The sequence below is a fragment of the Ornithorhynchus anatinus genome, chromosome 3, assembly GCF_004115215.2.
Source record: "Ornithorhynchus anatinus isolate Pmale09 chromosome 3, mOrnAna1.pri.v4, whole genome shotgun sequence".
Classification (NCBI taxonomy): domain Eukaryota; kingdom Metazoa; phylum Chordata; class Mammalia; order Monotremata; family Ornithorhynchidae; genus Ornithorhynchus; species Ornithorhynchus anatinus.
The window spans coordinates 89,941,561-89,954,922 of record NC_041730.1 but is presented as its reverse complement, the minus strand read 5'-3'; the positions used below and the strand labels follow the sequence as shown (position 1 = coordinate 89,954,922).

General features: G+C 46.4%; 1 protein-coding gene and 1 non-coding gene across 2 annotated transcripts in view; both read right to left on the bottom strand.

The window, feature by feature from the left end:
- OXCT1 (3-oxoacid CoA-transferase 1) overlaps positions 1-13,362 on the bottom strand; it is a 106,347-nt gene that overhangs the window by 71,827 nt on the left and 21,158 nt on the right. Inside the window, exons 4-5 of the mRNA XM_029060355.1 lie at positions 10,252-10,387; positions 6,511-6,660 (exon numbers count right to left, since the gene is read on the bottom strand). Of these exons, the coding sequence (XP_028916188.1) occupies positions 6,511-6,660; positions 10,252-10,387 (286 nt within the window). The remainder of the gene's footprint in view (positions 1-6,510; positions 6,661-10,251; positions 10,388-13,362) is intronic.
- LOC114810927 lies at positions 11,455-11,592 on the bottom strand. Its single transcript, XR_003758616.1, has one exon. It is a non-coding gene; the product is annotated as a small nucleolar RNA SNORA7 (small nucleolar RNA).

The window sequence follows — 13,362 nt, the reverse complement described above, 5'->3', positions numbered from 1 at the left end:
CCTGCATGACTGGTAAATACACGTGTCATGTCGTGTGACAGGACAGCCACCCAAGCCAGCTCTGGCAGAACATAAGGGAGAATTTACCCTTCTTCATGGACACTCATAAATACACTGCGCATCTGCTCACGATGAATAATGTTTCACGGGCTCAAACACCAGCACAGACGAAAAAGCCATTTCACTGGCTCGACTACAAGCGCCCGTAAAATTTCCATCTCTTTGTCAGTGGAGCGCCTAATAAAATCTATCTGAAAAGGGGGTATTGTATTGGGTTGATTTAGGAAATCCTAAGGGCTGAAATCCAAATATTATTGCAAAAAGATGACAAATACCTGGGTTCCATGGAAACACTAATTGTGTTTTATTTAAATATGTCTAAAACTTTTCTGGTGTACTTAAAACATAATTCACACTCTCTCAGTTTCCTTCAGTATGCTAATAGAAATTATTTCAAAGAAATATGAAGACTAATGGACTAAATGGTAATATTTTTAAACCTCAGAATCTTTTCTCTTTTTTGGTCTTCCATTTTAAGCATTCCTCAGGGTTTAAAAAAAAATACTTTGGCATTCTCAGTCTTCTCTCCCTACTTAAAAAAAAAAAGCACTCCTGGATAAGGATATCTCTTTATGATTAAAGAAAGCTTCTTGTTGTGGGCAGGGATCGTACCTACCAACTGTGTTGTACTGTACTCTCCCAAGCGCTTAGTACAGTGGGCTGCACACAGTAAACACTCAATACATATGAGTGATTAACTGGTTGACTGATTACTGCATTAGGAGCTTCAGGAAGACTTCTTGGAAGAGAGGGGATCTCAGAAGAGCTTTAAAAGATGGGGAGGGTTGCGGTCTGTTTGCTATGAAGGGAGAGGGAGTTATGGGCAGAGGGGAAAGGGTTGAACAAGAGGTCAGTGCAGAGAATAAGAGAAGAGAAGGAGGAGCAGTGAGGAGGGGATCATGACACCAATGCAGATTGCTCTCACAGCTCTTCCTAAATCGAGCTCTGATTCACAGGGGAATCTGTCCTCTTACAGGTCAGATGCAGATAATTCCGGGGCAGACTGACAAATTAGCCTCTGCTGCTCCTCGTTCCCATGAGCGCCTACCCGCTGGCCATTCGACTACTCCTTGACACCCAAGCCCAGGTGGCAGAAGAAAATCCATTTTTCTTTCTGGCACCACCACGAGGTGGTGACTCTGGAACAGACTGGCATGGGTGACTGTGTTGTTTTCTGGAGAAACAATGGACAGTAAGCGGGTAATGCATGGCATGTTGGGGGCGTGGGGGGTGAGGAGGAGCAGAGGCTGCTGATTCTGCATCCGGAGTTCTGGAAAATCTAGGGCAGAAGGAACCAAAGATACATAGATCCTTGTGGGATAGAGAGATGCAGGCATAATTACTCCCTTTTCAAAGGTGGATAAATTGATGATTAGAGAGAACGGTGGTCTGACAGATGTTGAGAGGGAGGAAGTTCCAGACAGGAGGAACAACACAAGTAAGGGGACAGAGATGGAAGAGTCAGGAGCGGGTCACAGTCACAGAGTCAACTGGGGAGGAAGGAAGAGTGCAAGTGTGTGGCAGATAAAAAGGGCAAATAATCGATTGTGCTTTTTTTGCGCTTACTGAGTGCTGAGCAAAGTACTAAACTACTTGGGTGAGTACAATACACCACAGTTGGTAGACATGATCTTTACCCTTGAGGAGCTTACAATCTAGATATGTAAATGGAGAGATCTGGAGAGAGGGCTGAAGTCAACTGGATGGAGTTTTTTGTTGTTTTTTTAATGGTTTTTGTTAAGTGCTTAGCACTTACTATGTGCCAGACACCACAAGAGGTCCTGGGGGTAGATACAAGATAATCAGGTTTGACGCAGTCCATGTCCCTCATGGAGCTCACAGTCTTAATTCCCATTTTAGAGATGAGGAAATGGAGGCCCAGAGAAGCTAAGTGACTTGCCCAAGGTCATGAAGCTGATAAGTGGCAGATCTGGGATTAGAACCCAGGTCCTTCTGACTCCCAGACCCGTGCCTTTTCCACTTGGCCACACATTTCCGCTAGACCATGAGTTCAAGCTTTGATGCTGAGGGAAATAAGTAGCCACTGGAGGTCTTGGAGGAATAGAGTCATATGCAGAGAGACCTGATGGAAAGATAATCGAGAGAGCACTGTAGTACAGAATAAAAGAGAGAGGGGTTGAAAGAAGAGAGACCAATGCAACGGCTGACCCAGTTCCTTAATCCGGACATGACCCAAGTTTGAACCAAGGAGATAATTATTTGGAAGAAGTGGAAGGGGCGGGTCTGGGCTATATTATAGAAATAGAACCAGCATGATTTATGACACACTGAACAAGAAGGTTAAAAGACAGTGGGGAGTCAAAGACGACATTGAGGTTGCAGGCTTCTGGGCCAGGAAGGATGGTAGGCAGCTCTGTCAACTGTAATGGGAAAGTTGGGGGGCGTTGGGGAGCGAGATTAGAACCCAGGTCCTCTGACTCCCAGGTCCTTGCTCTTTCCACTAGGCTACGCTGCCATATTAGTGAAAGAAAGGAAACCAAAAGAGAAGAAGAAAAAGAACCAGGTCACGAAAGGAATGTCAGAGAGAATAGTCAGGATTAGGGAATGGTCAACAGTGTCAAAGATCACTGGGAGGTCAGGGCCATTAGGACAGAGTAGAGCCCACTGGACTTGGTTATGAAGAGGTCATCGGTGACCTTGAAGAGCCCAGTTTCAGTGGAATGAAGAAGGTGAAAGAGATTGCAGTGGCTCAAGAGAGAGGAAGGGAAGAAGAAGTAGACGAGGTGTATCCGAGCAGTCAAAGAATGTGAACGGAAATGTGAACCAGTCAAAGAATGTGAGCAGGGAAACAGGGCGAGAGCTGGAGGCAGGGAGAGCTACTGGCATGATGGTGGAGTCTATTGTCATCAGAAGGATGTGGGTTCTAATCCCGGCTCTGATACTTTTCTGCCGTGTGACCTCTGGCAAGTCACTTCACTGGGCCTTGGTTACCTCATCTGTAAAATGGGGACTAAGATTGTGAGACCCATGTGGGACAGGAACTATATCCAACCCGCTTCCCTTGTATCCACCACAGCTCTTAGTCCAGCGCCTGGCATGTAGTAAGGGCTTAACAAACATCCCCATTATTATAATTATTATTCCAGTCAGAAACAAAGACGAACTTCTCAGTCCTGGCACTTCAGGAGCGGAGGCCAACGCAGAAGAACTGATTCTAGTGCTAGTTGCTTGTTCAACACCATTTGTGCTCTCTTATTACTGTCAGCCAGGTGCCCGTTGGGGCACGGAGTGCCAGGAAGGAGTAGACGGGCAATGGTGCAGCAGTCTTGTGAAGTGCATGTCTGGCCTTCACCCACACTAGTTAGCCACCTAGGGCACACTTTGCCTAGTAGGCAGAGCATGGGCTTGGGACTCCGAAGTACCTGGGAGTTCTAACCCCGGCTCCAACACTTGTCTGCAGTGTGACCCTGAGCAAGTCACTTCGCTTCTCTGGGCCTCAGCTACCTCATCGTAAAATGGGGATTAAGACAATGAGCCCAATGTGGGACAGGGACTGTGTCCCACCTGATTACCTTGTAACTACCCTAATGCTTAGACCAGTGCCTGGCACATAGTAAGTGCTTAACAAATACCACACACAACAACGATGGAACTAGAACCTGGACCAGAATCCTAGAACGGTGTTCTTTTCCCTGGATCAACGGCAGGGCTGCTAAAAGCCGAAATAGCTAGAGGTATGCCTCTACAGCTGAAGATAGCTCTCTGTGCTAGTCTCCAGGCAAAGCACCCCCTGCAACGGTCAGGAAATTCTCTCCCGTGCCAAGGAGACTATACAAGAGGGGTGGCAGGAGGGAAGAAAGTAAGGCTTAGCAGAGACACTTATCTCTCCCACAACTTGCAAGGCAAGAACTGGAGCTCTGCAGAGCTCAGTGAGAATGATGAAGCCCCAGTTTTCATTAGTAGCACGCTCCCGGTTGGTGAGCTGCTCTATCAATCGATCAATGATATTTACTGAGGGCTTATTATGGGTAGGGCACTGTACTAAGCCCCTGGGCGAGTACAAAAATAGTAATAATAATAATAATGAGAAAAATACTGGTATTTGTTAAGCGTTTACTTTGTGCCAAGCCCTGTACTAAGTGTTGGGGGTAGGCACAGGATAATCAGGTCCCACACGGGGAGACAGAACGGGCATTGAACACCATTTATGAGGGAACTGAAACACAGGAAAGTGAAATGACTTGCCCAAGGTCACACAACAGACACGTCGTGGAGAACCCAGATCCTTCTGAGCCCCAGGCCCGGCTCGATCCACTAGGGTACATTCCCTGCCCATAACAAGTTTACAGTCTAGAGGGGATTGGAAAGCCCTCAGTAAATATCATTACTTGATTGATAGAGCAGTTCACCAACCGGAAGCAGTCTACTAATGAAAACTGGGGCTTTGTCATTCTCATCGAGCTCCGCAGAGCTCCAGTTCTTGCCTTGCAAGCTGTGGGAGAGATAAGTGTCTCTGCAAAGCCTTATTTTCGTCCCTCCTGCCACACCTTCTAATAATAATAATAATAATGTTGGTATTTGTTAAGTGCTTACTATGTGCAGAGCACTGTTCTAAGTGCTGGGGGAGATACAGGGGAATCAGGTCGTCCCACGTGAGGCTCACAGTTAATCCCCATTTTACAGATGAGGGAACTGAAGCACAGAGAAGTTAAGTGACTTGCCCACAGTCACACAGCTGACAAGTGGCAGAGCCGGGAGTCGAACTCATGACCTCTGACTCCAAAGCCCAGGCTCTTTCCACTGAGCCACGCTGCTTCCCCAATCTCCTTGGCACGGGAGAGAATTTCCTGACCATTGCAGGGGGTGCTTTGCCTGGAGACTAGCACAGAGAGCTATCTTCAGCTATGTTTCTATCCAGGAGTGCCATAGTATTTACGTTAAACTACTGTTTCACAGCAGAGGGGGTAAGAAATAGTTACTCAGTTGTTTCCAGCGTGTGTAACAAACTGCCAGGAAACTTCTGTAAATGGCTGCCCTAGTTATGTACGTAGCTACGGTTATATAAGGTCTCTAGTGATCCACGATTACTCACACCAGTTGGAGAAGCAGAATTCCAGAATCCAGATCACTGAAAACACAAATACTGCAACTTAATACAAAAGTTCCCACAAAGGAGGAGCCCCTCCAGAACTGTCCTCGCTCAGAGGCTTGCAAGCAAGAGAAGGGAAGATCGGGGGAAACCTGTAAGTCTCGGATGCAGGCATCAAACCAGAAAAACAGAGTGGTCTAGTGGCTAGAGCACAGGCCTGGGAGTCGGAAGGACCTGCCACTAACCCCAGCTCCGCCACTTGTCAGTTGTGTGACCTTGGGCAAGTCACTTCACTTACCTGAGCCTCAGTTACCTTATCTGTAAAATGGGGATTAAGAGAGTGAGCCCCATGTGGGACGGGATCTGTGTCCAACCTGATTATCTTGTATATACTCCAGTCCTCTAGACTGTAAGCTCATTGTGGGCAAGGAAAGTATCAGTTTACTGTTGTACTGTACGCTCCCAAGCGCGATTAGACTGTAAGCCCATCAAACGGCAGGGACTGTCTCTATCTGTTGCCGACTTGTTCATTCCAAGCGCTTAGTACAGTGCTCTGCACATAGTAAGCGCTCAATAAATACTATTGAATGAATAGTACAGTGCTCTGCACCCAGTAAGCACTCAATAAACATGATGGAATGAATGTTTGACAAAGTGCTTGGCACATAGTAAGCTCTTAAATACCACAATTATCAATCATACTTACTGAGCACTCACTGTGTGCAGAGCACTGTACTAAGCGCTTGGGAGAGCACAATATATCAGTAAACAGACTTATTCCCTGCGTACAACAAGCTTACAGTCTAGAGGGGGAGTCCCACATTAATAGAAATAAATTGCAGATATGTACATAAGTTTTATGGGGCTGGGATGAGGGGTGAATAAAGGGAGCAAGTCAGGTATCACAGAAGGGAGTGGGAGAAGAGGAAAGGAGGTTTGGTCAACAAAGGCCTCTTGAAGGGGATGTGTCTTCAATAAGGATTTGAAAGGGTGGAGAATCATTGTCTGTCAGATATGAGGAGGGGGGCATTCCAGGACAGATGTAGGATGTGGGCAAGAGGCCAGTGGCGAGATATGAGAGACTGAGGTACAGTGAGAAAGTTGGCACTAAAGGAGACAGCACTGAACCATGTGCAGAGCATTGTACTAGATGACTGGGAGTCCAGAATATACCCAGGAGACATGATTTAGTCCTGGAGAACCCTTCGGTCTAATGCCAGAGAGAGGAATATACAGATGTCTTCCATTAATGAGTACTAGGCCACGCCACTTCTCACTAACAACAGGCCTCTCCCCTCGACCTCACCTCGACCCAGAGGCCTTGTCAGGAGGCCTGCCCCCTGAGTCTCCAGAGGATTCTGGGCCTAAGACAAGATATGCGCAAATACGGCAGCTCTTACCTCTCGGGGCTGGCTGGCGATGGCGATGCTTCCGTCCTTGTGGTACTTGATGGGAGAGCCGCCCTCCTGCACCAACGTCCCAAACCCCGTGCTGGTGAAAAAGGCCGGCACCCCGGCTCCACCGGCTCGGATCCGCTCGGCAAGCGTGCCCTGCGCAAGGAACAGACACGGGACACTGCTGAATCCCACCACGCTAGCTTTCGGCGCAAGCGGAAGGGGGGGTTTTCATTTGGGACCACTCATTTACATTTTCATTTAACTTTTAACCCAGCAGAGCAATGAGAAGACCTCACCCTTACTGCTCCAGTGAATGACAACAACAACAACAACAACAATAATTGAGGTATTTGTTAAGCACGTACTATGTGGCAGGCACCGTACTAAGTGCTGCGGTGGACACAAGAAAATCAGGTTGAACACAGTCCCTGCCCCATGTGGGGTTCACAGTCTCAATCCCCATTTTAAAGATGAGGTAACTCAGGCACAGAAGTTAAGTAATTTGCCCAAGGTCACACAGCATTCCTGTGGCAAGGCCAGAATCAGAACCCATGACCTTCTGACTCCCAGGCCCGTGCTTCATCCACTACGCCACATTGCTTCCCTTTTCTTCAGTGCTAATGAAAGTAATAATCATGACTGTGGCATCTCTAAGGGTTTACAGCCAAGCACTGGGGTAGATACAAGTTAATCAGGTCTCACATGGTGCTCACAGTCACAGTAGGAAAGGAGGACAGGTATTGAATCCCCATTTTGCAGATAAGGAAACTGAGGCCAGAGAAGTTAAGGTACTTGCCCAAGGTCACACAGCAAGCAAGTGGCAGAGCTGGGAACAGAACCCAGGTCCTGTGACTCCCAGGTCTGCGCTCTTTCCACCAGCATGATAGAGACTATCCATCCAATTTACTCTCCTACTCTCTCCAACTACTTGCAGGATGTCAAAGTCTACGACTGGTCTCTCCATTTAACATTTAAAAAAAACTAAAAGCACTTGTTAAGCGCTTACTATGTGCCAGGCTTCCAGGTACTGTACTAAACTCTGGGGTAGATACAAGATCATCAGGTTGGACACAGTCCCTTGTCCTACATGGGGAATCACTGTCTCAATCCCCATTTTACAGATGAGGGTACTGAGGGCCAGAGAAGTTAAGTGGCTTTCCCAAGGTCATAGAGCAGACAGGCGGCAGAGCTGGGATTAGAACCCAGATCCTTTTGACTCCCAGGCCCGTGCTCTATCCTCTCGGCCATGGGGATTAAAACTGTGAGCACCACGTGGGACATGGACTGTGTCCAACCTGATTATCTTGTATCTAACCCTGCGATCAGTACAGTGCCTGGCACATAGTAAGCGCTTAACAAATGTTCAGTGCCTGACACATAGTATATGCTAAACTTGTCTCTAGACTATAAGATGGTTTGGGGCAGGGAATGTGTCTGTTTATTGTTGCATTGTACTCTCCCAAGCGCTTAGTAGTGTGCTCTGCACTCAGTAAGCACTCAATAAATACTATTGAATGAATGACTGAACAAAGGTACAGTGCCTGGCACACAGTAAGCAGTTAAATACCATTAAAAAAAAGAACACACACAAATGTCAAAAAATTCACAATGCATTTTCCTTTCTCACCATGAGATGGCAGAAATTTCTAATACAGCAATAATAATAATGATAATAATAATAATGCTGGCATTTGCTAAGTGCTTACTTTGTGTCAGGCACTGTACTAAGTGCTGGGGTGAATACAAGCAAATCGAGTTGGACCCAGTCCCTCTCCCACGTGAGGCACACAATCTCAATCCCCATTTTACAGATGAGATAACGGAGGCACAAAGAAGTGGCTTGCCCACGGTCACGCAGCAGACAAGGGGAGGAGACGTGATTAGAACCCATGACCTTCTGACTCAGCAATCCCTGGGTAATCAAGGAGGATTGGTTAGAAGTCCCCATGACAAAGGTGAAATGGCGAATTCCACCAATGTATTCAAGGGCCGGACCGCAACTGCATTTAAACAAGCCCCGGCGGGCCAAAGTTTTCTGGGGAGCCCGGGGGAGAGGGGGCACGGCACCACCGGGCATGCTGCCCAGGGCCTCGGGCTGGAGGAAGATGGGAGAGGTGGGGCTGTGGCTGTTGGCAACCAGGGACAACAGAGACTGTGTCCATTCTGCTTACCTTCTAGCCACCAGAGAAGCAGCGTGGCTCAGTGGAAAGAGCACGGGCTTGGGAGTCAGAGATCATGGGTTCAAATCCCAGCTCTGCCACTTGTCAGCTGGGTGACTGTGGGCAAATCACTTAACTTCTCTGTGCCTCACTTACTTCATCTGTAAAAATGGGGATTGAAACTGTGAGCCCCCGTGGGACAACCTGATCACCCTGATCTACCCCAGTGCTTAGACTCTGCAGTGCTCTGCACATAGTAAGCGCTTAACAAATACCAACATTATTATTATTATTATTATTGTTACCACTCAGAACAGTGCCTGGGACATAGTAAGGGCTTAGCATTTACCATTAAAAAAAAAGTGAGCAGGGCCTGTAGCACTAACAGTATCTTTTGCAGAACACCAAACAAAGCCACAAAGCCCCCAAACAGTGTGCCCTAGTGGTTAGAGCACGGGCCTGGAAGCCAGAGTATCTGGGTTCTAATCCCATCTCTGCTACTAGTCTGCTAGGTGACCTTGGGCCAATCACTTCACTTCTCTGGACTTCTGTTTCCTAAACTGTAAAATGGGGGTTGAAAATCTGTTCTCCCTTCTGTCAATCAATCAACTGTAATTACTGAACTCTTACTGTGTGTAGAGCACTGTACTAAGCACTCAGGAAAGTACAATACAACAGAGTTGGCAATCAGGTTCCCTGCCCACCTTCTACTTAGACTGCGAGGCCCTTGTGAGATAGGGACTGTGTCTGGTCTGATTAACCTTTATCTCCCATGGCTTAGAACAGTGCTTGACACATAGCAAGCACTTAACTACCATACCAAAAAAAAAATTCCAGGCATGCCAAGGGACGACTGAACAGTCCCAAAAAGCTTAGAGTCCGATACTTCATTGGCTCTGTGAAAATAAGGAGTGTTACCTGAAAGAGCCTTAGGGACATCATGGGATGTCCCATAGAAAATTATGAAGCTACATGGATGTTTTGCCAAAGTTCAAAGAACTGACCAAAACAACATGGATATTTTCAAAACAGTGACCCAAAAACAGAGTAATTACATGATCAAAAAGCAAAGTAAATATGTTCCAATAGTGAAACATTTTTGAATACATTTTTTGTGCCTATTATGTATATACTTTGTTTTCAAAGTATTATCCTTGACAACCTATTCAACAAAAACCTTTTGCTAACCAAGGAGAGCTCTGACATTTTCTATGTTAAATAGATTTTCTATTACCCATGCTAAAATGAAAAGCATTTTAATGACTTTATTTAGGTCAGACGAAATATTTTAAAGGTTGAAGAGGCAAGGAAGCCCTCCAAAGTAAACTCTGCAGGCTTAAAGTGAGAGAATGCTTATAAATACTGATATGAAAATGGGAAGGGCTGTACCTACTTCACTCTCGGTAACAGGAACACGAGTCATCACAAATGCCCAAATCAAAAAAGTAGTATCCATCTGCAGAATTCCTTACTGTGATTAAAATGACATTCTCCATCCGAAACTAATCTTCCTAGGAAAAATCCACCTTTGAGAATCCGGTATTAGAGATAAAAAGGTTTTCTAACTCAAAGAAGTGAGCATTACCTGAGGAGTGAGTTCAACTTCCAACTCTCCGGATAAATACTGGCGTTCAAATTCTGCATTTTCACCCACATACGAGGCGACCATTCGTTTTATCTGCTTGGTCTTCAGTAAAAGACCCAGGCCGAAGTTGTCAACCCTGGGAGGAAATTACATCTGGTGTTCAACACTAGTATATTGCTACATTTCTTCGCAATAATAAAGAAAATTTCAAATGAACAGAGACCATTAACATCACCAAAAGAGGACATCATTGAAAAAGTAACCATTCATAGTTGACTATAATCTAAAGGATTGTTTTGGTTTCTTTAGAAACAATGTTTTTACCTCTGCAGTTCATGTTTGTAATGATTCCAACGGGTAACACAGCACTGGCCTCCAGAGAGGTGCTGGGTGAGGGAGGTCAGCAGAATTAACTCCACCTCCTCCTCCCCGCCAAGCTACAGCCCAAGAGGACAGGTTGAAGGGAGTGGTGCTTGAATGCCTGTTGGTCTTTGATGTGGGAGATGGAGAAGAAGTTCAAGAGTTCTACCTCTGGCCAATTGATGAGGTCAGTGAGCCCGGTCTAGTGGAAAGGGCAGAGGATGGGGAGCCTGTAGACCTGGGTTTTAATCCCGGCTCTGCCCCTCGCCTGTTGTGTGACCTTGGGCAAGTTACTGAACTTATCTGTGCCTCAATTTCCTCCTCTGCAAAATGGGGGCTCAAAACCTGTTCGCCCTCCCCTTTAGAATGTGAGGTCCATGTGGAACATGGACTGTGTCCAACCTGATTATCTTGCATCTACCTCAGTGCCTGGCACATAGAAAATGCTAAATACCATAATTGTTATTATGATCGTGGCCCAGTGGTGAGCACACAGGCCTGGAAGTCGGAAAGACCTGGGTTCTAATCCGGGCTCTGCCACTTCTGCTGTGTGGCCTTGGGTACATTATTTTAACTTCTCTGTGCCTCAGTTACCTCACCTATAAAATGGGGATTAAGACTGTGAGCCCCATGAGGGACATGGACTGTCTTGTCTTATGCTGTCGAGTCATCTCCTACTCATAGCAACATCATGGACACATCTCCCCCAGAACACCCCACCTCCATCTGCCATCGTTCTGGTAGTGCATCCAGAGAGTTTTCTTGGTAAAAATACAGAAGTGGTTTACCGTTGCCTCCTTCCGCGCAGTAAACTTGGGTCTCTGCCTAGCACAGGGGAGTTTTGACTGTAGCAGATGGCCTTCCCCTCCCTAACCACTGGCCAAGCTAGGAATGGAATGGGTAGGTCTCTGCTTGACTCTCCCTCCTGTAGTCAAGACTGGAAAAGTACCGGAAACTCTCCAGGTGCGACCCTGAGAGGGGGCCCGATTTGCATGTATCCACTCCAGTGATTAGTACGGTACCTGACGCATGTGAAGTGCTTAACAAATACCAGTTATGATTACCATGTTGTTTTAGACTGCGAGCCCCTGAAAACACAGACTCTCATTTCCACCTGGGGATTCTTTCCCAACACACAGTACACTGCACTGTGGAAAGAGCCTGGGCTTCGGAGTCAGAGGTCATGGGTTCGAATTCCTGCTCTGCCACTTGTCAGCTGTGTGACTGTGGGCAAGTCACTTCACTTCTCTGTGCCTCAGTTACCTCATCTGTACTATGGGGATTAAGACTGTGAGCCTCACGTGGGACAACCTGATTACCTTGTATCTACCCCAGCGCTTAGAACAGTGCTCTGCACATAGTAAGCGCTTAACAAATACCAACATTATTATTAATAAACACTATTACACCTAATAAAATAATAATAGTGGCATTTGTTAAGTGCTTACCGTGTGCCAGGCACTCTACTAAGCTCAGGGTAGATACAGCTTATCAGGTAGGATGCAGTCCCTGTCCCACATGGGGCTCACAGTCTCAATCGCCATTTTACAGATGAGGCAACCTGAGGCATAGAGAAGTAAAGTCACTTGCCCAAGGTCACACAGCAGACAAGTGGCAGAGCCGGGATTAGAACCCATGACCATGATTCCCAGGGCCATGCTCTATCCACTACACCATGCTCTTGCAGGACAGTGCTTTGCACACAATGAGCACTTAACAAATACCATCACTATTATTATTACTATATTATTACTCCTACTATGTCTCTGGTACCTTCACTCCCACTCACCCCCCCCCAACTCTCCCATCACCCCCCACCCCATCCAGCTAGCCACTTCAAGGCCCTTTTGAAGTCACACCTCCTCCAGAAGGCTGTCCCTCATTAAGCTCTCAATTCCCCACTCTTAATTCCTCCCTACTGCCACTTCAGCAACTTCTGCGTCACGCGAGCACTTGGGCATTCACCCCCCCAACCCTCCCCCACGCATCGTGCAGCCCTTCTGTTCACATCCATGGCTTAGTGGAAAGATCACGGGCCTGGGAGTCAGAAGTCATGGGTTCTAATGCCGGCTCCACCACTTGTCAGCTGGGTGACTTTGGACAAGTCACTTCACTTCTCTGGGCCTCAGTTCCCTCATCAGTAAAATGGGGATTGAAACTGTGAGCCCCACATGGGACCACCTGATTACATCGTATCCACCCCAGCGCTTAGAAGAGTGCTTGGCACATAATAAGCTCTTAACAAATACCATCATCATTATTATTACCTGTAATAATAAATTGGTAAATGGTAAAGATGGTAAAGTGCTTTGAGGACAAGGATCCTGTCTCCTAACTCTACTGTACTCTTTCAAGTGCTCTGCACTCCTGACTGAATAACAGCTTGTGTTTGAGGCCATGGAGTGAGGATTCTGCCCTCCAAGAACTGTGCCCAATTTGTTTTTCATTTTACAATACTATCTTGCATTGTTGATTGTGTAAGATACTGTTATTTTACATAATTACTGTTATGGTTCTATGTGCCTGTTTACCCCTACTTAGACTGTGCTAACCAACATCGAGAATGTTTATGTTGTAATTACCCCGTGCTTAACAGGGCATAGTAAGCGCTTAAAAAATACCATTATTTCCACTAGTCTAATGGGAGAGACGGGCCTTTCTGTGCCACTTGGATTCTACCCTTTAAGCACTTGGTAATAATAATAATAATAATAATAATAATAATGGTATTTGTTAAGCACTTACTATGTG